The sequence below is a fragment of the Leiobunum rupestre genome, chromosome 1, assembly GCF_980474605.1.
Source record: "Leiobunum rupestre chromosome 1, qqLeiRupe1.1.hap1, whole genome shotgun sequence".
Classification (NCBI taxonomy): domain Eukaryota; kingdom Metazoa; phylum Arthropoda; class Arachnida; order Opiliones; family Sclerosomatidae; genus Leiobunum; species Leiobunum rupestre.
The window spans coordinates 72,086,851-72,114,521 of NC_143384.1; the positions used below are offsets into that span (position 1 = coordinate 72,086,851).

At 36.0% G+C, this 27,671-nt stretch overlaps 2 protein-coding genes and 2 pseudogenes across 3 annotated transcripts; 1 reads left to right on the forward strand and 3 right to left on the reverse strand.

Annotated features, from left to right (window-relative positions):
• Positions 1-764: 764 nt before the first annotated feature.
• Positions 765-2,818, reverse strand: LOC149966292 (epidermal retinol dehydrogenase 2 pseudogene; annotated as a pseudogene).
• A 7,945-nt stretch (positions 2,819-10,763) lies between these two features.
• On the reverse strand, positions 10,764-11,285 carry LOC149966293 (epidermal retinol dehydrogenase 2 pseudogene; annotated as a pseudogene).
• A 6,347-nt stretch (positions 11,286-17,632) lies between these two features.
• LOC149966294 (DCC-interacting protein 13-alpha-like) lies at positions 17,633-24,536 on the forward strand. Of its 2 annotated transcripts, none has more exons than XM_090181656.1 (20): positions 17,633-17,782; positions 18,078-18,194; positions 18,258-18,356; positions 18,419-18,478; positions 18,539-18,613; positions 18,688-18,775; positions 18,834-18,875; positions 19,176-19,288; positions 19,727-19,905; positions 19,979-20,143; positions 20,204-20,337; positions 20,400-20,451; positions 21,318-21,438; positions 21,503-21,558; positions 21,627-21,764; positions 21,821-21,948; positions 22,017-22,125; positions 22,364-22,595; positions 22,659-22,682; positions 22,746-24,536. In XM_090181656.1, exons 2-20 carry the CDS (start codon positions 18,141-18,143, stop codon positions 22,878-22,880), a joined length of 2,004 nt encoding a protein of 667 aa, XP_090037782.1. In that variant the 5' UTR covers positions 17,633-17,782; positions 18,078-18,140; the 3' UTR covers positions 22,881-24,536. The 2 variants fall into 2 exon arrangements, with proteins under 2 accessions (XP_090037782.1, XP_090037789.1); XM_090181663.1 differs by lacking the exon at positions 17,633-17,782 and adding an exon at positions 17,885-18,002.
• LOC149966295 (N-acetylglucosamine-6-sulfatase-like) lies at positions 24,457-27,465 on the reverse strand. The gene is made up of 12 exons (XM_090181674.1): positions 27,257-27,465; positions 27,135-27,194; positions 26,871-27,074; positions 26,745-26,810; positions 26,540-26,638; positions 26,293-26,466; positions 26,146-26,228; positions 25,950-26,068; positions 25,728-25,831; positions 25,417-25,626; positions 25,236-25,346; positions 24,457-24,774 (listed from the first exon to the last, which is right to left on the reverse strand). The coding sequence occupies exons 1-12, from the start codon at positions 27,395-27,397 to the stop codon at positions 24,598-24,600; spliced, it is 1,548 nt and encodes a 515-aa protein (XP_090037800.1). The 5' UTR covers positions 27,398-27,465; the 3' UTR covers positions 24,457-24,597.
• Between the last annotated feature and the right edge of the window lie 206 nt (positions 27,466-27,671).

Genomic DNA, 27,671 nt, shown 5'->3' on the forward strand with positions numbered 1-27,671 from the left:
AGACGTATTTCCTATAGCTCCTACGGGTTTAATTTCTGTAATTTCAAAGCTTAATGGATATAAATGAGTCTTCACACTTTACAACTTTCTTTGGTCAACTTTTCAGCAGTTTAAAAGTTCACAGAATCCTTTGAAAAATTTCGCCCCGAATTGGAAATAGCTCCTCCCCTTCCGTACTTCGTGGTAGCCGAGGGGGGAGATGTACAAATCGAAGGTAATCACGGGAAATGGCTTAAGAAAATCACTGTAAATCACTGTGAAGTCAGTGGAAATCCACGAATGCTTTTCGAAAATCAGTAGTCAGGGGTCCAAAGATTTTACGCGTGACTACCCCTTCGGTGGTAGCAGATCCAACGCATGATAATTTGGCACTTTTCAAGCTTTATTTCCGAAATCTCGGACTATGCAACTTTTAAAGGTCAATTAGTTGGATCACTAAATTTGTCCAACTAATTGGGAATGAAATAAGCAGTGTGAAAAGCTAATGTCGGTACACTTATTGGAGAACCAACACAGTCTTTTGTCTATGTACAATGATTTAAAGATATCCATCTATTTGAAATTCAACGTAAAATGTAAAATTATAATCATTATGTATGTAGCGGCTGACGAAGGACCACGGTCCAAAAGCTCCCAATATTTTAATCAAAATAAATATTTTTAAATTCCATGAAGTAGCAGTTCTTTTTATCATAACTCTTTTTAACCATTTTCAACCAATGAAATTAAGTTATTAGAGACACGTGTTTCGAAAATTCTGGCGCTTTATCTTCGGGTTGAAAAGGAACAAGATAAAAAAATGGCCCCAACGGACCGAGTTACGCCACTGGCAGATCGGTTTCGTATTTTAACGCGCAAACTGAATTTAAAATCCACCAATTAATAGGTGCTTCTATAAAATACGGGAGGTCATGTTACAATGTTTTGTCTACGTCACTTAGCTGTAGCTCTTGAAGGTAGAGAGCACGCGCTGCCGTCGCGAGACCCTTCGGAATCTGAAACCCGCGTGCAAAACTCGCGTGCAAGTAAAGCACTTAAATAACTGGCGCTCGTGACCATAGTGAATACGGAGGTGACAGCTAGCAGAAACGCGTTATTTCTGCAGGCTATCCTTATAAGGCGCTATCTATCGGTAAGAAAGCTCGTGCTATCGTCGCTAGAGTCATTGTCTCCTGCTTAAAAATTATACTAAAAATCACCAACAGATGGTGTCTAAAGACTACGGCCTGCGGAAAGGTCAAGCACTTAGTACTAAAATGCTAATAGAGCTCGCGCTCGGTGTCTGCTAGGTGTCAATTCCGTATTTTATTTTAGGCTTAGACGCCCCGAAATTTATCTAGACATTTATATACATTTCTTATATCTATTCTCGTGACGCAGATACAAACATTTTATACTTATATTTTTTATTGTTTTATTTTATAGAAACACCTATTAGACTATCTCGTACATGTTATAATTAGGAAACTAAAAGTTGTTAAAGAAAACAAATTCCATAAGGCGAACCTAATCGCCATCAATTTTATTTTCGATACGCGGATATTAATGACGTATTATATTTGTAACACAGTCAAACGTAAAATACTTTTCATAACCACGATCAACGTGATTATCAAACGTTATTTAAAATTTAACGAATACAAAATGTGATTAAAACATTCGGTAGGATAATATTTAAAATTAAGCATTAGAAATATTTTAAATCGCACGCAAAAGCACACAATTATATAAGGTTCCATGAAAAATTATGCCGTTACAGATATTTTATTACGAATAATATTGGGACAATTTTGTTTCTGATCGGTCACCGAACTACCCTCGAAAGGTCGAGCACCTATAAAGTTTTTCATAGGATTGTACATTCCAATCAATTTGAAAACTCTAATACCAACATCGATAGGAACCCAAGGCTTAAGAATAGTCAAAACATTACCAATCTCTGGTATCACCACTCTTTGGTCTTCGGCCAGGAAACCGGACATAATTTCCCGACCAACGGTGTCAACGGACAAGTCCTTTTGGAGGAGATTCCCGCGAAAGCCTTTGTACAATCCAGAACGAAAGAATGTCGGACAAACCAGAGTGGTACGGATGCCGTCGTGACCAGCCAGAAACAATTCGACTTTGAGACTTTCGTCGAAGCCGACCAGGGCGAATTTGGTGGCGCAGTAGTCGGATAACCTCGGGAAACCGAACAGTCCGCCCATGCTGGCCACGTTCACGATATGCCCGTGGTTATTCGCCATCATGTCCGGAAGAAACGCCTTGCAAGTCCACATGGGTCCCATCGCGTTCACTTCGAACGTTTTGCGAATCTTCGCGTCCGGTATGTCCAGGAAATCGGTGCCGACCAGGATTCCGGCGTTGTTGAAGAGGATGGACACGGCGCCGACCCGTTCCTTCACCTGTCGGGCGGCGGCGTACACCTGGTCCGGGCTGGAGACGTCGCAATGGAACGCGTGCGACGTTCCTCCTCCTTCGTTGATGATCCGTTGGGTCTCACCGTTTCCGGCTGCGTTGACGTCCCACAGCACCACGACAGCTCCGCGACGGGCCAACTCGACGGCCAACATTCGTCCCAGGCCGGACCCCGCACCGGTCACCAGGGCGATTTCACCATTGATCTCCTTAAATCTCCAGCTCTTCGGGGTGAACAGTTGGAAAATATTCTTAAATAACAAAGCCAGTATTTCCAAAATATGCTGCACAATTACGCGCGTTTGATCTCGAACCGAAACTTTCATAATTTCACCCACGAAAAAACCCTTACTTTAAATGTAACAAGGAAATACGAAAATAGAAAGTACTACAGCGATTCCGTGCAGCCAAAGCTGAACTTGAAATGGAGCTAGTAATTCGTCTTACGACGTCTCAAAAGCCTGTTTTATCTGGAAGATAGAATCTCTGATGTAGTGGATGAGAGGGGAAATTATCAAAAAGAATTTTCCGACTTCCCAGATAATATAAAGGAACTACCTTAGCACAACTCGCCCCCCTCGCTTAGTGGCCTCGAAGGCTAGATGCTCTCTGTTTATTTTTTCTACAAAAGTTCTTTTAAGTAGGTTTTTTTTCGTTGCGTAGGGAACGAAAAACGTGCCCCCGAAATTTTCAAATATAAAATATTGGCTTATTTAGAGTTCTTAAATTACCGTGATTTAGGAAATCAGTAAATTACCGTAATTTTCTTTTGAAAAAAGGTTTTTGTTTACGATTAAAACAAGGAATACAAAGAAGAAACACTTTTATTGGGTATTATACATTTTATTAATTACCACAATAGGTTATAAATGCCCAAAAATGTTAAATTATCTTCATTATGGTTTTCAATTTTTCATCCTCGTCAGATTCATCGATAGTTAATTGAACCCGTAGGGAAATCTTATACATGTATTAGTAAAACAACGCTCAATGTTTTGAAAATATTAAAAAGATCCTACACGGTTATTATTTTCGTAAGAAAAACGAAGGGAAAAATAATTAAAGTTAAATATTTTAAGGTAATATTGAAGGTTAACCAAAGAAAGCACGTAGATTTTCATGGTTAAACCGCTTTCAAAAGTTGATGTACAAAACAGCTATATAACAACAAATTTCATTCTTAAGATAGCCTTATTGCACAGCTTCAATGTTATAAACCAATTGCAAGATAATTTTTCTCGTTGAATTCGTATACAATTGTGAGTGCGTTTTAACACTCTCCCGTTTGTGCTTTCGCCGCCATCTTAGAAAATGCACAAGCATGGCTGTAACGTTCGTTCTATTACCCCTACAGATTCGGGAGCGGTCTCAAATGATTGGTAAGCGCTTAAATTAAAACAACTACCACAAGTACTGGGAAATAAACCTCTTAATAATATAAAAATCCCGAATTCAGAAAATGTCAATATTCGGGATATAAATACTTTCCTTTAAATGGAATTCCTTAAACTTGATTATCTAAACTTTAAATGCAGTCATTTAAAATTTGGTTGTTTATCTTTTATTGTTATGTGGAGTTCTTTTAACAATTTCTTTACAATTCTTAGCTTTATTGATTCAATTTTATTTTACTATTGCACAAAACAGAGCTAGGGTCCCCTTCTGTTTCCCATACAATAAACTCTTATTATTATAACATAGTCTGACGAATTTCAGGCAATACCGCTGAAACATATATGTTAGTGATATTTTTATGATATAGCACACTTTTTAAAGGTATTAGCTTTGTTAAACATGTTTTTATACTAAAATAAAAAAAGGTTTGAGAGGCATTTACAAATTATGTCGTAAATTGAGCTACCGAAAAAAGCTTTCAAAAACTTTTCTCTGATAATTTTGAATCCGTAATTGTTTTTATACAGAAGTTGTGAATGACCTTGCACTAAAATCTTAACCAATAGCTGGTCACAAAACGTTTTTCACTTTCTTTCGATATAAAGGCTATTTGCAAACCATACATGAGATTCTGTTATTAAAACAGATTCAGTTTTAGACGCAAACGCACTGTGAAAAGGGAGAGACACAGTCGAGTGTGACAAATGTTTGATTCGCTCGGAGGGTTTTGTAGATCAAAAGCCACTGGGTGGACCAGGCTAATAAGCGTCAGCAAAAGAAGAGCCTATGACTTACACAATCATTAATAATATAAATCATCAGCTAGGCTAATACCCAAGGCCCAAGTAAGCTAGCGACTTTTCATGCCTTTAATTCAAGTGGTCGGGTTACAATGCGTAGGAGCGTGGTGGAAAGTCCTTCGTGCCACGCGAGCCAACAGCTCCCTACACTCACTATTACCGTTAACCTCAACAAGTTTTTATGGAAAGGGGAAACCTAAGAAATCATGGGGGAGATAACTTCCCAACTCAACGCAAGTATTCGATGGGCTGATCACTCAGTAAATCGGCGTGCAGTTTAATAGTTGTGATTCAGTGGCAGATCTACGATTCTAGGTGGTAGACTGGAAAGGCAACTTCATATGTCTGTAATTGGTGTACAGACTCTTAGGAAGTGGCTAGCGCTTGTCTAAATTGGTCGTCGAGAGCGTACCAAAGAGGTAAATACTACAGGGAAATCTCAAGCAACAACATCTAGTCAAGGGACCTTAAAATCTCATAACAACAAGTCGAAACAATCTTGAAGTGTTCTGAAGCACGCAGAAATGAAGGACCGTGAAATGGTTTTCTTCTCTGGAAACGAGTACAGATCAAATTTTGGTTTCGGTGAAGTACGATAGAGCAAAATAAGAACCCAATTCCGTGGCAGACGAAGCCAGGTACCACATTTCTTGTTCAGTTAAATTCTTATCGGCCAGAAAGAGACGTAATTGTCCGTGTTTAGTTGTTAAAATTATACTATAGAGTTTCTACCTACTGTAAATTATTGTCGTAGCAGACGATACTTTTAAACTACACTACCGCCGTCTCTAGATTCGTCTTTGAGCCATCATTTAGCAGACTGCAACTTATAGAATTCAAAGTTTTCCTAATTAACGATTTAGCAATAAATTTTAAGTATTGCGCCATGTTTGCGTCTGCCGTGCGCTAATAGTCATTACGGGTACTGGGATGGGCTTATTCATTTCAACCCCTTGGTCAATATCTCAAACAAAACTCAAGTGAATGCCAATATTATCTCTCTGAGCTAGAAACAAAACCATAATCTTTGGCTACAGTTGTATTTTAATGTACCGTTAACTAAAAAATTAAGGTTTTTTAGGTAAACAAAAAACAATTTCGAAAATTCACAGTAACAACCATATTGTGGCGAGTATTGTTTTGTCAGAATCTTCGTGTTTACGCAAAAGATGGAAGATTTAGTATCTTGCAAGAGGCAGGGAAAATATTAAGAGCTTTGAAAATAACATGGTTCTGGCTACCGAAAAATAAATACGAAAAGGTTAGAAGTTAGTTCCTGAATATTTGAAATTACGTTCCAAAAAAATTTCAAAATCGAAGTGAAACGTAAATATAATACCATTGCGCAATCATTTAACAATCTCACACAACCGAAATTTTTTTTATCTGGAACTAAATATTTTATTGAAATGATGCAACATCTAGGAATGTGCTCAAGCTAATACCGTTTGGCGATCAAATTATTCTGAAATATTACACTTTTACTTACTTACTAAATATACCGGGAGCGCATATGGTAAATAAAAACACCCTAATTTTTCGGAATTGTCCTACAAGTCTGAACATTGATACACACGTACCCTGAAATATATTATAAAATAATGTAAAATATTTTTACACAATTCTTATTGATTCGGTTTTTATAGGGAATTTAACCAATTAGTACCGAAGTAGTGTTAGTATAAGATGTATCGACGGTTTCAAATTAAACGTTTTAAGATACATTGCATCTCGACTACCACAAGCTTTTTATTCCGGTGGTAAAGGGGGTAAGGCTAGACTCACTTAAAGTCCTCTAAAGCCACGTTCACACTAGAGCCTAAAACCCAGTTTAGGTCGGTTTGTATGCCAGTTTTGACCGCCTACGATAATTCTTGGTTCATACGCGGGAAATCGCTTCACCCCGGTTTCCTTATAGCCAAGGCTTAATGCCATTTCAAATTATGACTAGAATTTTGAAAATACTAAAATGTATCCCAAAACAATTAGTTAATCACGTTTACTATACATATAGTAATATTATTTGACATTATTTAGAATTTTATGCCCATTATTTTTGAAAATACGAGCAATTTTACTTCCCCGCCTTGTCGTTTTGAAAGCGATTCCCAGCGAACCGACTTGGACGAGTTGCTTCCCGAACGAACACGAAGCGATTTCTCACATTGGTTTTAAAAACCAGTTATCTAAACGAAGCGAATTTAGGGGTAAGTGTGAACGTAGCTTAATTAAAGTCGTAGAAACCTTCTTCGGGTGAATTGTCTTCTAGCTAGGAGCCACAAACACAAGGAGAACGCAGCTAGCCTTTAAACACGCTAACGCAGTGTTGTGTACAAATTTCATTGGACGAGCCTTTACATTGAACGTTTTATGGAAAGGGGGAAGACAATTTCCGTATTTTCCCCTTCCGACGGCAGCAGGCGCTAAAGCGTCTAACCAATGAAAACTGTACGCAAGAAAATCCACAAATTTTGACGGGTAGCGTTCTCCTTGTGTGGGGTGCTGTAATTGTTGCTCGTTGCTCCTAGCTTCTAGTTAATGAGATTTGGCTGTTTTCCCGATATTTTGACAAGGTAGGCGTGGCCTAAATCGGAAGGCTTACTGAGGTCATGGAAGAATAAGTAACCTATGTATTTTAATTTTTTAAGAACCGATTTTTGCCATTATTTATTCCTTCATTAAAATACATTGCACGATTTAAATAAATAATTTTTTCAAAAAAATCAGTTGATCGAAATCTAAATTTTAATAATGATTTAAATAACTGCATGAGCCGGGCCCCCATACAAGGTTAGTCAGTTTATTGAAAGTAGTAGAGCCGACAATTGAACAAAAAATAGTAGCTTAATTATATCCTGGTGTTCAAGATAGTGAAAGCAAATAAACCTCATGGCAGAAGAAAATAGGGGAAGTACGTATCTGTAGCTTTGAGCCGTAGAAGTCGTCGTGTGACCCACGAAAACGCATTTTTACGCATAATAAGCCAAACTGAAAAAGTAGTTCCGCTTTTGTTTTGATTCAACACGGCTATAAACGACGAAAGCAAATACGCCTTATTAGCACAATTAGCAGAGAATGAGAAGGACAATATGTTACAATTGTTCAATTTAAGAAAAATTGATTTTTTAAACGATGTATTCATCCGCGATTTCCCACCAAACCGTTTTGGCGCGAAAATTCGTGAAAAGTGACGCCTTTCCAAAGCTGACTAGAAGCGTACTTCCCCCTATTTTCTTCTGCTCATGGTCATTCAATCTTCAATGAATAGATTTTCCTCACATGTATACGCATTTATTTTCTTTTGTTAAAACATGAATGCATTTATTCCTACTTGTAATATAATGTATACATACTTGTTTAAAATTGTTATTGAAATTAAGCCAAGAACAGTTTTTCACTTGTTATCTTAGGGCCTGTTGCAAAAGCCCTAGCCAAAGTGCTAGCCCATAGAATTTAACATGTGCGATTCTAACAAAGCAGACTTTTGCAACGGGCCCTAAACTTCCCAAAACTCTACTCCTTTTTTTTTCCTCAAACAATTATTCTCATTCATAATAATTTATATTTTGTTTGTGTTGGTGAATTATTAAGAAGCGATAAAAAGCATTGTGGCTAAGGACAATGGCTTTTCAAAACTGCAGTTGATTTTTCGTTTCCTCAAATGTATAATTTCTTGGAGATGTATCTTTCGATGTACTTAACTGAAATTCTGCTAAATAATTAAAATGTATAATCAATTAATTTTTTAGAACACAATTTTTGTAATTAGGATAGGATTTCGGTAGTCTCACTGATTTAGATCACGCATCAATACACCTTGGCTTACCTTGAAATTTTAAAGGTGCCCCCAAATCCTACCATGGGGGCCGAAAATATTTTAAATACCAAATTTGAGACCATTTTATACTTGGCTTACCCAAACCAAATATTCTTAGCGTTGCCATTGACCATTTTACTAAAATGGTAAAATACATAAATGGTTTTCATTCAAAATAAAAGATTAATAAAGCTAATCAAACGAAAATTTATTATTCGAAAATATTGCATTAAACACTTAGATAAATAATTAATACGCATGTTAACTAATATTTGTTTTCTACTAAAGTAGAAACAACATTAAAAATTTAGTTCTAGGATCGCACTATCCATAAGGCTGACTAGGCTGAAGCCGAAGGGCCCACCAAGACCAGGGGCCAAACAGGGACCCATGCATTATAAGAGGGAGGGGGATGTTAATGAGCCCAAAGAAGCTCGAAGCCTAGGGGCCCTGCCATAGCTTAATACGGCACTGTTTAGTTCGCCAAGTCTTCGAAATAGGTCGATGCTAAAAAACATTGGCTGAAGATTCAATTCCCCAACAACATAGCGTGGTCTGTTTGGTCTGTTCTCAGAGGAAGGCATCGAAGCGGAAGACGCTATGAGATAAGGGGGAAGGTTATTTAACTCACTGACTTTTGAAATCAATTTATTGATCACGCAGACAAGTATTCCACATAAAGAATTTGCCATTTACAAACTAGTGGATCTTAAATTTGAATGCTTGTCTGATTTCACCGTTCCTGGAGTTGTTTGTTTATGAAAGTTTCGAAAAGGAGCAGAGCGGACGAACACATTGAGCACTGTGTTACGTGTGTCACCATGGCCCCTCCAAATTCAAAATTGGGCCCCCCAAAATGTTTGCAAAGGCCTATGCCGTAGCTCCCCCAGCTGCAAAAGAATGTATAGACTACAGATAATACTTTCGTATCGATCTACCAGCACATCTTCAGTGGCTTACCTAAACCTTTTGACGCTCGGGGTGGATTACGAATTTGCCGCTTCTCCGAATTTCCAAAAGAGCAATCGTTTAATAGTTAAAAGCAGTAAAAACTATGATACTATTTTAAACTATTTACTGGCTAGCTTGTGCATAGTACTCTATTAATAAATAATAACACCACTGTTGCGCAATAATACCTTTATTTAGAAACAGCTGTTTCGGGACGACTCGCACGTCCAGAAACAGCCTGCTGTAGCGTTTGTAAATAAACGTATTATTGGGCAACGTAACCATTACTAAAATCGAAATTTTTTGTAATTCAATGAACAATGCCGCCCATAGAAAATGCCGCCCGGGGTACGCCACTGCTTATCTTATAGGGAATCAGGTTGCTTAAGTGTGTTTTGTAAAACAGAAGGGAAAAATATATATTCGGAATTTCATCCTATCTAAGTTCTACTAGAAATAGTTGGCCCAGATTACCCCCCCCCCCAAATGAAATCCCTGGCGACGCCACTGATATTGGACTACAGGATTCTGATTCCCATCCGCGCAGCCTTTGTAGCTTAAATTTGTCTGCTTTCCCATTCAAGTTTGCTATCAGGCTTGGAAATAAGCGGTGGTCACTGGGTCAAAGACCAGTTTATTAATTGCTCGGACTAGTTTTTTTATTCTAAAGCTAGGGGTTCACTGGTCCAGTGTCCAGTTTATTAATTCAAAATTATCTACCGTATTATAAACCAACTGGTCTACGTGACCACTTAAATAATTCAAGAGTTTGGAGTCACTGTCCAAATAGACCAGTTTAGAAATAAACCTTATTTCCAAGCCTGTTTGCTATATGGTATGACCTTGAATGCGCCTTTAAATGCAGACGAACTTTCTCCACAAAAGCTGTGAGGATGGTACCAGGGGTTAATGCTATGCTGAAATATTCTTAGTAACTTCAATACATTCTTGGTAACTACTATATTTTAACGAATTTATTTTAGATTATTTTTATTATGTTATGTCCCAGAGTTGTCGTCAAAAGGTCGACCGCCACTCAAGTTCTTCATGGTATCGTAAAGTCCGATCTACTTGAAAATGCTCAAACGCACATCTACTGGAATCCATGGTTTCATAAATATCATAACCTTAAGGTATGGGAGGTATCAACACTATCTGGTCTTCGGCGAGAAAACCAGCCAAAGTTTCCTGACAAACGGTGTCAACGGACAAATCCTTTTGAAAAAGAATACCACAGAAGCCTTTATACAACCCCGAACGAAAGAATGTCGGACAAACCAGAGTGGTACGGATTCCGTGTAGACCAGCCAAAAACAGCTCGATTTTGAGAGATTCGTCGAAGCCGACCAGAGCGGACAACTTGGGGAAACCTAACAGTCCGCCTATACTGGCCACGTGCCCACGTTCACGATATGTCCGTGGTTATTCACCATCATGTCCGGAAGAAACGCCTTGCAAGTCCACATGGGTCCCATCGCGTCCACTTCGAACGTTTTGCGAATCTTCGCGTCCGGTATGTCCATGAAAATGGCGCCGACCAGGATGCCGGCGTTGTTGAAGAGGATGGACACGGCGCCGACCCGTTCCTTCACCTGTCGGGCGGCGGCGTACACCTGGTCCGGGCTGGAGACGTCGCAATGAAACGCGTGCGCCGTGCCTCCTCCTTCGTTGATGATCCGTTGGGTCTCGCTGACGTCCCACAGCACCACGACAGCTCCGCGACGGGCCAACTCGACGGCCAGCAACCGTCCCAGTCCAGACCCCGCACCGGTCACCAGGGCGATTTCACCCTTGATCTCCTTAAATCTCCAACTCTTCGGTGTTAACAGGTTGAAGATATTTTTAAATAACAGCGCCCATATTTCCAAAATTCGCTGCAAAACTACGCCAAGCGAAGACTCCATATTTTACTGTCAATAAAAACATAAAACCTAGCGCGCTATATAATCGAAACAAGAGAGAAAAGAGGTACGATACTGTTAGTTATATCGAAATAACTTGCACGATAAGCAAATATCTGCTGGAAACCTATTCGTACACGTTCATACTCAATGGTCTATTACTCTATTTTATAGATATTTCTAAATAACAACGGAATATTTCATTTTATACCCATGAGAAACCAAATCTTTCTAGTTACATAATCGGAATAATTGAAAACATACCGTACGGTAGTATGATACTATGTGGAATATCTCATTGTTGAACCACAGAGGAAGTGTATCTAGAAGATACGTCTGAATATGAATGTATTAATTTCTACCATGCAGGGGCATGCCAACGTTGTTACGAGAGCGGGGCCAAAACAATATTATTAATGTTAAATAAGCTGCGTCCGACAAAATGCCGAGAGATAGAAAACAAAACACAAGTGTGTCGCATGTTTAGTCGGCCTGTCAGGTTTGGCCAAAAAGTATCCAGAATGAACTACAGCTCTGTGCAAAGTCTGCCCTGGGAAAAAGTAACTGGAGCAGTGCCCCCGCTGTGAAATAGAAGTGAGGGCCAGTCACCCCCGCAGTTGGCACGCCCCTGCTACCATATAACTATACTTTTGCCCTTTTTGTTATCTCGGGCTAGGATGGGCGATGCCTATCTGCGTATTACATAATCACTTAAGCCAATCAGTAGACTTGTCTTTGACTGTATCTACAAAACGTTTCCGCGATTGTTCATTTTAATCAGAGTTTTAAAATTACATGTAGTAAAATACCTTTAATCAGTTGAGATTCATAAATAAAATCATTTTCGGATAATATTTTTACCTTTATAAATTTCGCCCTAAAAATAAGCATTTTCTCAAAACGGCCAACTCTCTCGTGCTTCCTCCATGGTATATCCGTCAGGTGTAAGAGGGGTGGAGCTTATAGTTCCGCCTCTTTCCGACAGAGATAGAAACATATCTAGAGCGATTCTATATTCATGGGTAAAATGAATAAATTCATGGTGAAACTAATAGACGGTAAAATAAATTCCAACGGCTTCCCAGCCTCTGAAGGGTTTTTGAATTTGGGGGTACGAAAAAAGGGGAAACGTTTCGTGACAGCATGGCTGCCAGCCTCTCCGCTTCGCGACTTTAATTGTCACTGAAATCATTTCAACCGTTTTTCACGTCATTACGATTGATCTCAGTTAATAATTTGTATTTTAATTTAAAGAATTCAAGTTATAGGTAAATTTACAGTTAAACAACCATTTTGTCTAGCTTTTATTCCCGAAATATAACGGTCAGTTTAGTTAGATGGTGCCACGTGCTCTACGAAGAATCACGATTTAGATATTTGTTACTCGGCGAAAGTTAAAAATTGGCCTCTGCGCATGCTCCAATACCAACCAATCCGGTGTTCCCTCCCTGGCTAGTGTACAGTTTTTAAGTGGCAATGACGGTTTAAAATTCCACCCCCATTTATTTTACCGTCTATACACACAAATCCTTTAGGATTGTGTGTAAAAAGTATTTAGAAGAAAATATATCACCTATAAAGTACTAAGAAGTATGAACGTTATAAATAAATGGTTTATTACCTTTCGAAACGTACATCCTTAAATTGACAGCTTGCTCTAATAAGTAGTTACTTATGGAAAACTGGCTAAGCCTTGTACATATAACTAAGTTTTAAAATAAAATCCACTATTGCACAGTTTGAAATTAAATATTTCAAACTGTGCAATAGTGGATTTTATTTTAAAACTTAAGTAGTGACTTGTTATTATGCGAGTTAAATTCGTTGAATTCTGGTGTTATGGGAAATTAAAAAGACCCCGATGAATCAATAATGCATTTCCATAATTATTTATATGGGTGTCTACATTATATAATTATAAAGAAGGCTTGAACATTTAGGAAAAGGAACTTCCAAGGAACGACAGAGATGGCGATACTTTCGTCGTCCGTCAAACAAAAAGCACGGTCAAAGCTACAGCTTATAATCGGGCCGCTTCCCGAAGTTCCCGCCATTCAAATGAGCTTTCTAATTATTTCCTCAATTTCTATGGCTGGACCATACATTTCCTATATCTATGGGCTGGACCATAGAAATCTCATAGGTAACTAGAATGCTGCCGCCTACGGCCGAGCTTGTCGCCAGTTCGTTTTGAACCTTCAGCCAATGAGAGGCCGTAGAGTGGTTCCACCAAGGAGGATAAATCCTCCTTGGTTCCGCGTAACTATCGCGGGAGCTAGGAGACGTCATTCTCTATGGTGACATTAAATTCTTGGCAGAACCACTCTTTGAGCTCTGATTGGCTGAGATCTGGCTATCGTCTGCCACGGCGTTTGGTCCATTTGCAAGTTACACGGCAGCATTCTAGTTACGTAGGAGATTTCTATGGGCTGGACCATTGAGTTAGGAATAAATAGAGGTACAACTAAATCTGGCTGACGCGGGACCGATTTCGTTCAATAACTTTATCAACTTTATCGTTCTACCGTGACGGAATCTGTCTCTAGTGGTGGCAACTATATTGTAATTGAATTTTTTCCCGAATCTGATGCGAAATTGAAATGTATGATTACTCGTAACAAACAAACCTTTGAAGCTGTTTAAAAATAATTTTATTCTGTCAACACGTTCCTTTTTAATTCAAATAATTATTTATTTTTAGCCATATAACTTTACAAAATATAGATGGCGCTAGCGCCTAATTACAAAGATTTCGTAGAGTCTTATGAGAACCAGGTATGGATATTCTTTGATCAGAATAGGTCCCGCGTAACCCTGGCAACCGAAATCGTAATTGTAATCCTAGCAGTATTATTCCCCGTCTCTTACGCCGCTGTTAAAAAAAAGCTGGGTCATTCCATGTTAAATCGAGAGGTTGGGAGCAAAGATAATTTAAACTCGTACCCTAGATTCGAAATCACTCTCTCGCGCGTTGCCGATAGCGTTTACCCACTTCCCGCCGTAACTCGGAATGGTTACCGCAAACACGGCCAACTTGATCGAAGTTGGCCGTGCCACAACCGATGGAGCACGATTTTTCTGAGGTCACGTGCCGGAAAAGGGTAAACGCTTCGTAACAAAACCGTCAATGGGAAAGCTCTCAGTATTCGAATCTAGGGTACGAGTTTAAATTATCTTTGTTGGGAGGCACTAGCTCACCGATTTTTACATGAATTTTCTGGGTGAATGTAGACTTGAAATAATGACAATTCCCAAAATTTAAGGCCTCTAGCTGTAAAAATGGGCCTTTTATGATTTATTGAAATTTACACATAACAAAGGCTTCGCGGCCCCAAAAATTCAAATATTTGACCATAACTCGCAGTGAAATTACCCAATACTAATACAAATTAGTCACTTAATCACAAATTCGACAAGAAATCTGATTCTGGCCCTGAAATTTAAAACGGATTATTATTGTAGAAGATATTAAGGTATTAGGGGGGGTTCATTTGACCCCCAAAAATCGGAAATAACGTCACCTTTGATTTTTTTAATTTTCGTATATGTTATTTCTCCTGACCCAAGTAACTTAGATTTAAAATATCAATAATCAGAAACTTTTGTTTTAAGTATAACACTTGGTTTATTTTATTTTGAAAAAAATATTTTTAATTTTTAATGTTGCATATAGAGGTCGCTTTTTCATTAAAGTGCAATTTAATTGCTTTGTATTTATCATAAATTAATTTGAATATCAATCTCTTATTTATTTCAATTATAATTGTACCATATAAACCATTCACTGTATCTTAATTTGGCCCCGAAATTCGTTTTAGATCATTACTGAAGAAGACATTAGGGGGTTCTCTAGACTAGCGGTTCCCAATTTTATTTTTCTATGGAACCCTAAATTTTAATATGTTAGTTATCTTGGCCCAAGTAGATTATATATAAAATATCAACAATGGGATCAGCACAGATCGTCATTCCTTGGTGATTTGTGTGAATGCACAAATCAGTGAGGGTGCAGAACATTAATGAGAGGTTAGTCCTAGTCTTCTTTAAGATCAAGAAGAACGCCAAAATATAATTTTTCCCCATATACGCCAGCCGCGTATTTCCAGGTTTGAGACTTTAAAAATGAAGTTTCTCTGTTACCAAACAGAAACCGTAAGATAATCGTTATCTCCGGAAAGTCTAGAAATCGACATATGATTTAAATCCTTTAGTACAAAGGACTGGTGACTCGTTGTGCCTTGGACGGTTCTAGCTCCTTTCAACCGTTCTTCGAGAAGTTGAGCATAGCCATAATTTATCTTCACTACATCTAGTGAAAGCAAATGAACTAATCATACTCTTAAATTATGCTCAATTATGGAGTTTAATGATGAAATTGCAATTTAAATAAAAAAATTAAATCCAAAAACCATAATTAAACTTTTTCATAGTATAAATCGTTTCTCATTGTTGATATTTTAAATATAAGCTACTTTGGCCAAACTAACTAACATATTAAAAAATCGAAATAATCGAAGGTGACGTCATTCCCGTTTTTGCGGGGTCTAGAGGACCCCAATACATGTCTTCTACAATAATGATTCAAAACAAATTTCAGAGCAAAATTAAGATACAGTGAATGGTTTTTAATGTTCAATTATAATTGAAATAAATAATAAATACATATATATTCATTCGTGATAAATACAAAACATTTAAATTGCACTGTATTGAAAAAGCGACCTCTATATGCAACATTACCAATTAAAAATATTTTTTTTCAAAATAAAATAAACTAAGTGTTATACTTAAAATTAACGTTTCTCATTGTTGATATTTTAAATATAAGTTACTTAAGTCAGGAGAACTAACATATAAAAAATTAAAAAAAATCGAAGGTGACGTCATTTCCGATCTTCTACAATAATAATCCAATTTAAATTTCAGGGCCAGAATCAGATTGCTTGTCGAATTTGTGATTAAGTGACTAATTTTTATTAGTATTGGGTAATTTTACTGCGAGTTATGAGTTATGGTCAAATATTTGAATTTTTGGGGCCGCGTAACCTTCGTTGCGTGTAAATTTCAATAAATCATAAAACGCCCATTTTTACAGCTAGAGGCCTTAAATTTTGGGAATTGTCATTATTTCAAGTCTACATTCACCCAGAAAATTCATGTAAAAATCGGTGAGGTAGTGCCTCCCAACCTCTCGATTTCACATGGAATGACCCAGCAATGATACTAGGTGGTTTTTTTTTCGCCTGTTCTGGGTTTTTTGAGCAGGTTCAAAAGTGTAGCCATATGACGTCATTTTACTCCAATTCTATCTTGACGAAAAAAACGAGTTGGAGTAAGAAGGGAGTAGTTAGAGGTTAAAGGTTATATATTTGTTTTGTTTTTAAGATGGCGACCGGTGGTGAGATCATCAATATAGGACTCATTTTTCTTATTTATTTAATAATAATAATAATCAGCTAGACACCACCTTAGGTCTAACTCATCAAGCAACTTTTAAAGTCATTAAATAGCATTTAACAATTGGATATTCGTTATTAAAAGCTTGCCACATGTGAAGATGTTCAAAACCCGTTATGTTTTCGTGAAACGAAATTTAAGCAGACGAATTTTCTAAATAAGCTAGATTACTCCCTTCACAACTTGGAAATAGTGATATTTTTTACGACCCCCTTAAGTTTCTTTTTATTGAGAGCACTGGCCCAAGCGGGGGGGGGGATTGGGGGAAAAATTTAAAATTAATAGGGAAAATAGGAAAATAAAAATTGGTTACGTTACTTACATAACATTTATTAACTTTAAAACAAGCAAGTATATTATAATATAACACATAATCATTTGTAACGGCGTATACATCATGTTCCAGAAATTTCCGTAAAATGTTTAATAAATATTTTTTAATTAAATTGAGAGCCCCGGTGGCCCGCAACCCCCGTTCGAATGATTTATTTTAAGAGCCCACTGATTTTTATTAAGAGCCATTGGCCCCAAGACTCCCGCTAATTCCAAGTCTGCTTCACACCTCCTTTCGAGGAGGAATAAAAAGTGTAACGTTTGAGCTCTGGAACAAGCGAACAAAATTCGGGACAGGGTAAATCTTACCCCGAGAACAGGCGAATACAACGTTTTAGGGTAAAAAGTTTACACTTTTTGTCCTGGGACAGGCGAAAAAAAACCACTTACTTATAATTACAAATTATGATATTTAACAGATGAAATGTGGAAGGACGCTCACATGCCAATCCATATTGCCATCGAAACTCGGTTAATTTTTCTGAAAAACAAAATATTACTTATGGGAGTGTATCTTTTCAATCTTGTTTTCCCGGGGACCAACTGATTGAAGACTACCCGAGCCGGCCTCTTACGTTCTTACCCTTTGACCTACAGTTTAGTGAAATTACTTCAAGTGGCATGACAGATTTTTGACAGTTCGCGAAATTTTAGGGAACTTTTTCTTTTTAAACGATTTAAATATCGTTACAATTATAACGTATTTATTTGTAAGTCCCTTTTATGTAATCTGCTTTAAGATTTCACGAAAATATATCAGAATTAAATTCAATGAATGAAGTATGATCTAAATATTAACTTTGTAGCCAAGGCCTAAGATGCGTTTTGTTCGATATAAACTGATATTGAAAAATTCCCAATTATTAAATGATACGATGCGTATCTTATCTGTTTTTTTTTACCTGTTTGGAAGATTATTTTTCTAGGAATGTAGGTCTATTCTTGGTGGGAGTCAATGTTAAATTTAGAAGATAAGTCAATAGAAGTCTGACTTTTTCATTGCAGTTTAATGCAACTTAACTAGGCAGATTTGTCCCTTTCTTTTAAAACAACTATCAATTTTGTACGATGCCGGGTGTTGAAAAATTACATTTGGAAGATGCACTCGAAGATAGCCCACAAGTAATTTCATTTGTATTTTTTTATATGTAATTACGTGTATATAAAAAAATTTATCATTAATAGACTCGATCTATGGTGGGACTGTTTGAGCAAGACACAAATATACTTCAAAGATATATAAATGCCTTATACGATCACTGTTTAAAAATTTTAAATGCACAGGTAATTTCTATGCCTTGATAATGCTTATATATTCTTATTATAAATGAAAATTTATTTTGTAGAATGCATTAGCTGAAGCCACTAGCGCACTATCACAACATGTCCGGACGTACGAGACCCTAGTATGTTGTGCATAATATAAAATTTAAAAAAATATTTGTTTATAATGAAATTTAATCTAGAACTTCCCACTCGATAATGATCCTGACAGCATACTTAGAACTACTTTAAAACAGTTTTCATCTTCATTAGATGAGGTTTTTAATTTTATATCTTTAAGGAAGCTTCTTATTATCAATCTTAATTTACATTTTTATTTTGCACTGCTAAGGTCAGCTCTTGGCAGCAAGCGTGCCGTACGCAACTAGCCGATGGGATGATGTATCCACTGAATCGTTTCATTGAAGCTGATTTAACAGGTTCATAACTGTTTAAATTTTATATTTTTCTTTTTACTTAGCTAATAATGTTTTATAGAGGTTTTTAGTTTGAATGATATGTATCACTCTGCCAATAATGGTATGTGCAATTTTTTTGGGCATTATGGGCTATGGTATTACCAAGAATGTATTTATTTAAACTTAGGAAGAATTACTCCCAATCCACCTCTCACTCCAACTGATAAGCTCTTTCCCCCAATAAAATCAATTCAACCTGTAGTTCTGTGGTTCCATGAATCTCATGTTTTTCTTTTCCCTCATCTTGTGGTGAGGGCTTGCAGATTATTTCCATATAGTCATCTCCCTAAGTATAAATAAATACATTCGTTCTTGGTATTAGTATGTACATGTAAAATATTTACTAAATGGTGTTTTATAGACTTGGATCAAAGCATATCTAAATTTAGCAAAATACCGAAAAAGAAGGAACAGGATAAACAAACAACAGAATTTAACGAGGAAGTTTACGCTGCCTCCAAAAAATTCCACCAAGTAAATTCCTTAAATTTCTATTTACATTTCCGAGGTTAAGTCTTTATCAAGAACAGTGAGCCTTAGCTGTGTAATTATAAAAAAAAATTGTCCTTAGCTTTAAAAATTCTTAATCCCAAATCCAAACCTAAGCGTCAAGGTAGGGGGGTGGGCCCCCATATGTATCCGCCACTGGCGGACAGCCTTATCTACCGGATTTTTTGCCCAAAAAATGTTAGGTTATTTTCATGTGTAAAACGAATTTTAAAAACCATCAATTGTTAAGTATTAATTTGAATTTCCACAACAAAGTCTTGACCTTGAAATTTCTTCTTATTCTAAATAAGCCTCAGCGTAGAAAATTAAATCTCCTTTAAAATAATCAAATCTTAAAGGCTAAGTCTTGGAACTGTAATTCAAAGTTCAATGTTTCTCTTTTAAGACTTAAGCATTTTTCAGACAGCCCTACATTATTATGCCAATCTTAATGCCCTTCAGTACAAACGTAAAATAGCCATCATTGAACCGCTATTGGGCATGATGAATGCCATGAAATCTCACTATTCAGTTGGCCATGAATCTTTAAATTCTCCAGAATTGGAGGATTTCATCTCTAACATTAGCTCCAGCGTACAGGGGTCTGCAATATATTCTTTACCGGTTCTAAAGTAGCGATTTTTAACTGCTAAGCAATTACCAATTACGTTTTAGTGTTCATTCTGAGCTTGGCTCCGAGACACAAAAAGCCATTGCTTTAATTGATTCCGTCGAGCAACAAGGCCAGCATCTATATTACGCTGAACCCCTCCCCGAAATGCCTTACATTCCACCAAATACTACGCAGTCCCAAAAAGCTGGTTACCTTTTTCATAAAACGTAATGTTTTTACAGTGTAAATTTAGAAAACTTCCCGCTGAATTTTAATTTTTTATTTAGTAAATTTGCTGGTATGATGACTCGCTGGGATCGAGTCTATTTTTACACGTTAGGTGGTCATTTAATGAGTATCTCCAAAGGTGAAGTTGCTGGGAGTGTTGTTATTGAATTGGATGGAAAAGTTACTGCTCAAGGTAGCTCTTTCATTGTTTTCCTTAATTTACACTTGGAATTCAAACTTTTGTAAATTTTAAAGTTTTGGATCAGGAGGAGAGGCGGAATGTTTTCCAAATTTCCAATGGAAAGAAGTGAGATATTGTTTTTTGGTAATTTTAGTACAAAGTTGTGTTGGCAGTCTTTTTTTCTCATTTACTGATGCAAGCTTTTAAAACTTGAATCTGGAATGTGCTGAAGAGCTTGTAGCAATGTTTCATTTCAAATGTCGTACCAGCTGTGTGGTATTCGTATTCCCCATCATTTTCACTCCTTTGAGTCTCCCTAGAATTCCTTGACAAAAGCTTATAAATATATTTTAAACCCTCCAAGGTTAAGGTGGTTTGTGATTTTATGGTTTTTATGCTTTGGTTTGATTTTCTAAAGAATTTGCTTTGGTAGTGAAGCCTTGGTTGCTTTGGTAGTGAAGCCTTGGTTGCTTTGGTAGTGAAGCCTTGGTTGCTTTGGTAGTGAAGCCTTGGTTGCTTTGGTAGTGAAGCCTTGGTTGCTTTGGTAGTGAAGCCTTGGTTGCTTTGGTAGTGAAGCCTTGGTTGCTGTGGTTGTGAAGCCTTGGTTGCTGTGGTTGTGAAGCCTTGGTTGCTGTGGTTGTTAAGCCTTGTTTGCTTTGGTTGTTAAGCCTTGGTTGCTTTGGTTGTTAAGCCTTGGTTGCTTTGGTTGTTAAGCCTTGTTTGCTTTGGTTGTTAAGCCTTGGTTGCTTTGGTTGTTAAGCCTTGGTTGCTTTGGTTGTTAAGCCTTGGTTGCTTTGGTTGTTAAGCCTTGATAGCTTTAATAATAATAAGGTTTATTAAGGCTATAATATATATACATCCTTGGTTTATTTTATGTAATTTTTCCCTAATTCTCTTCTAGATTTTAACTTAAGGTTTGAATGTTCTGACAGTTCTGTAATGCTTAAATAATGTAACAATTTTTTTATTTATTCTTAATGATCTGATAATAGAGTTCTGACTCTCCAAGCATTAAATGAACGTCAAATGAACGAATGGATCTCAACGATTAAAAATATAACAAAAGAAGCAACTGGCAGACAAGCTAGACAGTTATCAAAAGAACGATCTAAAGTAACCTAGAGGTTGCTAACTTTTGACTTAGTCAAAAATAAAACTACTATTCAAATTATTTCAGTCCCTACAAACTGATCGTTCCTTGCCTCTTAATAATGAGAACGAGAGAACCAAACAGTATGTTTATTCTAAACATTTTCTGAAGGGCATTAAGAAAGTGCCTGAAAATATTTATCCCTGTATAGATCCAAACAGAAGGGAAAACTTAACCGCTCCCTAACATCTCCTATGGAAGCTTTTATGATGGATACACCCATTCAATTTGATATGATATCCCCTACTGACGAAGATAAATTAACACAAATAAAAGATGGCCCTCCAGTGTAGGGTTATTATAAAATCCTTTCTTACTTTTCATTAATGAAAATGGTATCATTAGGCGAAAAAATCCTTTCGATCAATCTGGGTCAACGATTTCTGCTGAAACTGCCAAGGATAATGATTCTCCAGTCTGGGAGGTATACGAAGCTAGGTTCTGTGGTTCCATGCAAGTTCCTGTTGATCGGGGTATTTAGCTTTCATTCTATTTCATCAGCCTCAATACCTTGATTTAAAATATGTAAAATTCAATGTAGGAGAACCTGTAGTATATGAGACAATGCAAAGGATAATGGCAGCCAGAGCTATCCATAATCTATTCAAAATGTGCGAGACCCATCTAGTCATAACGCATCAAGCATTAAGGTTCGAATATGGTTTAAAATATGAAAGATTCCCTAGAATATTTTTGGGTTTTGGCTTGTAACTGTTAATGCCATGAGTTTATATTAGTCTTCGTTGCAAAACACAATCCACTTAAAGAACTATGTGACATCATATAAAACTTAGATGATGCCATTTATCTCTAAAGCCTAATAATGTTCTCTGTACAAAATTGATGAGTGTTTATAAGGCGTTTATTAAAATGCTAATTTGCAAATAGAATCGTTGACCCTTCACATCAAGCTATTCGAGCTTCGTTTTCTTTGAAAGATGTTTCTTTTTGGACTACCCACAAAGAAAATAATAGGCTTTTGGGTTTCATAATAAGGACGAAAGAAGAGGAAGATGATCCCCCAATTTTCTATTGTTACGTTTTTGAAACTCAAGTTTCCTCTGAGGAAATATGTTGTTCCCTAGCTACTGCTGCTAAAATTGCCCTAAAAGCAATCACTGTGAGTTTTTGATTTTTACATAAACTCCTCATGTTATAATACATTTTTATCAAATTTCACTAGAGCCCAAAGAATGAGGAAAATAAAGTATGATAACTTTTTCCAACATATTCAATGATTTGAATATAATACAATGTAACAATTTCTTAGGAATTAGTTCTAACAAATGTCCAGCCTGAAGAAGCCCAAAATAATTCTCAAAATACTGGAAACACTGATAGTCCTCTTGTGGAAACAACGCAGTCTCTCACTATATCAACCGATACCCCTGAAAGCGAGGCTTAGGTTTTAGATTTGTGTTACCACCTAAATGAAGAACAAACGTAGTGCTTCCCACACTGTTGTTGTATCCTTTATTTTGAAATACGTAGTGACATTTTGAAACGCGTTTCCTGGAAACATCCGGTACCGCCTCTATATAACTAGTACTTATTGATCTCAGATGAGGCTGAGACAGATGAAATAAAACCACTATTTTTCCACCGTGATTTTTATAGACAGTTCAGGTTTACCCTTAAATTAATTTTAGTCAAGTTAACAATATTAAGCTTTTATGACTATCTCGTTTTAGAATAAATATACAATAAATTACTCATTGCATGAATTAATAACATATAGCTCTTAAAAAGTCATATGTACATTGAAAACTTAGTCACCACAAGGCATTTTTTAATTTTTATTTAGCTAAGTCTTAATGAGCTTATTTTCCTACTTGCAGTCCAAACTGTTAATTTTAGCCAAGGTGTAACATTTCTGGGTTAGTTTTAAGCCAAGATCGACATTTTCACTGTAGCGTTTTTATTTATTTTAAAGCACAAGATTTAACCATTTTTTAAAGACTTAATGTTTAGTCTTAGGCCTTGGTTTAGGCTCGGATTAAGAATATTACTGGTTATAGCATAGAATTAAGATAGTCCGCAGCGGAAACCAAGCAATGCTAGGTAATTCTTGGCAACCATTACCTAGCAATGACAGGTGCTAGCTTTTTATTGTCACAAAACTAAAACACTTATTTCAGGCAAAGAGCTAGCACCTTCATTTCCATGGAAACCTCATCCCTACCGCCGACTTTTTATCCCTTTTGATTGTCACTGTAGAATACCTTGACGAAAGCTGTAGAGCTATATCCAGTACCTCCTAGGTATAGGCATAAGTTTGGAGTTAAGACCAAATAGACTGTACCCTTAACACAAATTGAAAATTATTCTATGCATTGTTTTACAAATAATCAAGTTAGTAGTGCCAAGTTATTTTAAGACATTAACGTTGTGACATACGTTCGATAAATCAAAATTTTTAGACACAAAATGTCATAAGTTTTATCATAATCATACTTTATAAAATATATCAAAATTTAGCATAAATTTAAACTAAGATCTTTTTAAAAGTGGTTATACTCAAATGTGGGTGTTAATTGTTAAATAACCTCAAAAATGCTTCAAGAAAAGTTCCCTCCGATCATTTGTTAATTCCTGTTTGAATTATAAATTCTTGCTCTACTCTCCTGCCTTCTCTATAATTGTAAATAAATTGAAAAATCGTCCTAGTTATGTATGAAAATAAAATGCACAGGTAGTGTGTAGAGAAATGTTTTAGCTCCGCTGATTAGTACAAAAAAGTGAATGTTTTGTCATGGGCTCACTGCTATTTTTAGTTGGTTAGGGGTATGTATATAAATATTGGTAAAAACGCATTTTAAAGGAATGTATTGTATTTGTATTAAATCAGTTAAAATATATGTATATTTTATTTGATAAAAGATTTTTTTAAGTTAGCTTATGAAGCTAATTATAATTTAATACACTAAGTTAGCATGGTGGCACGAGCTATAATTGTTAAAAAATGAAATCATGAAAAGCAATATATATAAAAGTTTTATTTATCGCAAATTCTATGTAATTAAAAAGTTATCACTTTCCATAAATCCAAAAAATATTAATAAACGATTTTGTTGAGCTTCAAGCTCAATTATTGCATTGTAATTTGCATTTCTTCTACGTAATTAAGGTTGAATTGAATTAAAACATTGTCTACCCTTACAAATTTTCAGTGTTTCTAGACGAGAGGCCAGTTTTTTAATATAGGAGTTACTTTGCAGTTGTACTGGAATTTGTGGTGGTATTACTAAATTATTTAATTGATTAGGATCTGATGTTATGTTGTAAGATTCTTGAAATCCCTGTATAATTATATAGAGAGACAGTTTAGAATTATAGCATTATTAATTTTGCCAATTGTTCAAGCAGGAATGAGTTCAGGAACATGGTTTATTAAATGCATATTCCAAATAATTAAAACTAGCAGATTTGAAAGGTTTTCTATTTAAAAATCATAGAACTTCAAAAGAAGAATAACTAACACCTATCTCAGAGCATGTGCAAGAATTATTCTGTATTTTGTTTTTGTTGCCGCACAAATTAATGGGTAGAATTTGTTTTCTGATTTTGAATTTTCTAATACATTCTTAACCAGTTATGGTTTTATTTGAAGAAAATCAGGGTCAGTGATGGAAACTTAGCGATCACTCTTGTGTAGAGTCACTGTGCAATCCCTACATATTAGCTGTTGGTTTTAATACATTTGGTATAGGCACCAATACTGCTTGGTTTTTTCTTTGTCATTTTTAGTTTAAAACTGTACCTCTTCGTCATTGAATTTGCAGTAAATTGTGTCAAAATCTGTGGTTAATTCCCTTATGCAACTGTAGGTGTTGTTAAAAGCGTCTTGGCAAATGCAGTCAGGTTGACAATTCTAATTGAAAATGAATTGAAAATTAGTTTTATTCAGTATAAACATAACCAAAATTTTTAGGGCTTTTTACATCTACTCCCCCATCACGATATCTGGGACAACCACGGATTGGTCCAACATGTCCCTCTCCATGATGTTCTACCACAAATTGAGACCTCCAAACAGTGGGCGCTAGGTTGTAGAGGAGTGGAACTAAAGAAATGCCATCCATGTGACCCGGTGGACTGATACCCGATATCTCCAAAAATGTTGGTGCTAAGTCTATGTTCAAAACAGGAACCTACAAAACTCAATATGCTTTAAGATTGGATACCCAAAAATTTTATTAATGTTTGATAAAGTTTCAAAGATCAGAGGAGAGGATATCATGATCATGTATACCTCAATTTTTCGCCCCGCAGTGATACCTGGCCCACTTATAAGTAAAGGCACTCTTATATCGAATTCATAAGGCTGTCTTTTATCCCATGGTAAAGAAAACTGACCTGTAATACATAAAAATAATATTAATTTTTAATATTTTTTAGTAACAGTAAGATAAGCATGTCCTTATGCGACTCTTGTTAAGTTTTTATGGTAAAATAAAAAGAGCCGCAGCCTTACCCAGGTGAAATCCATTATCAGAGGAATAAATTAAATAGGTGTTTTGAAGTAAATTTTTCTGCAATAACAAATTGTATACTGATTCCACCAAATCATCTACACTCAACAAGGTTCGATGTCTGTAAATTATAATTTTTTAGGATCTAGAGTTAAGTTAATATGAATTCTAATAAATAAAGGAACTCATATCTTATACCTGTTACGATAGGCTTCATCAATTTGGTCCACTACCTCTTGTGGTAGAGGGCTTGGTGGTTGACGCACCAACCAATGTTTAGTCTTAAATGAACATGCACATATAACAATAGCAGACATGATTTTTTATCTAAATAATGTCATTAACCTTCCCTCCGGGGATGTCAAAATTAGGGGTCCTAGGAGCCGTATCATTGGGAAACTTGTCCTTATACTTAAGTTCTGGTGTGAAAGGATCGTGGGGTGCAGGTGGTGACAGCATCATGAAGAATGGTTTTGAATTAGAATCAAATTGCGATAGAAAATCTAAAGCTTTATCCCTCTGTAATGTTTATACTTATTATAAGTTATTGCTATAAGTTAGAACAGAATAAAGTTTTGAAAAATGGCATTACTATAACATTCGTTAGGTAATCTTTGTCAGAGTCATTTCCATGTTTTTCTTCAATGCCATTAACAGATAAACTGTAGTCGTAGTATCTTGAATTTCCAACCTATAAGTATTTTCATTAGTTTAAATCATTTAAATGGTTCTAAAATAAGAAAATGAATGAATTTGTGTTATCGTTGTATAATTTATTGATCGTAACATTTACCTACCAAACCAACCCACGAGTCCCAACCAACTGGTATATGTCCCATTCCACCAACTTTTTTATCTCCGTACTTAATTGAAAAGATTTAACTATCAAAATTAATCCATTTAATTTTTTTTCCACGTTATACTTGGTTTAAATATTTCCCAGCGTAGAAGGTTGTATATTCTTGTTCTTTAAGCAATGGCAGAAACGTCTTAGTTTCTGAAGTATTTTGCCATTGCAGCGAACTGCAACCTCCAGATAAGCTATTATTAACTGTACCGTGGTTATGAACATAGCGTCCTGTTAAAATACTTGAGCGGCTTGGACAGCATAGAGGTGTAGTTACAAACTAGAAAAACATCGAAATTATTTTTTACCCAAATGATTTTGCGTATTTTGTTCATACTACCATGTTAGTGAACTCAGCACCATTTTGACCAATGTATTTCATAGTTTTCTCCATAGGGTCCTTTTCAATTTTATTTGAATAAAATGTTAAGAGGAAAATAGAACTGTTTATAATTAGCATACCATTCCACCCAATGCTATGTCCTGGTCATCAGTTAGGATGAAAACTATGTTAGGAAATATGCCAGTTGGAGGAGGTTGTCCACTTAATGAGGAATTAATGAAATACCACATTAAAATTAATACATTAAACCGTATTAACATATTGGTTTTTTAATTTGTTTTGATTTAGCTAGATGAATATGCATAAAAGTTTTAGAATCACTCTGGTAATATAAAAGACAATAGCTATTTTTCTAAAAAAAGTTTATACTAATCTTATCATTTTATAAGAGCGACCCTGTGTCAAGGGTTTTTGTCTTTGATAGTTAAATTATTTGGATAGTATCCAAACTATGCTTCAAATCAAATTTGATATACATTGTTTTAGCTATGGGAAGGGAAATAAAACCACTTGTAGAATCGTAGTAAAGATATC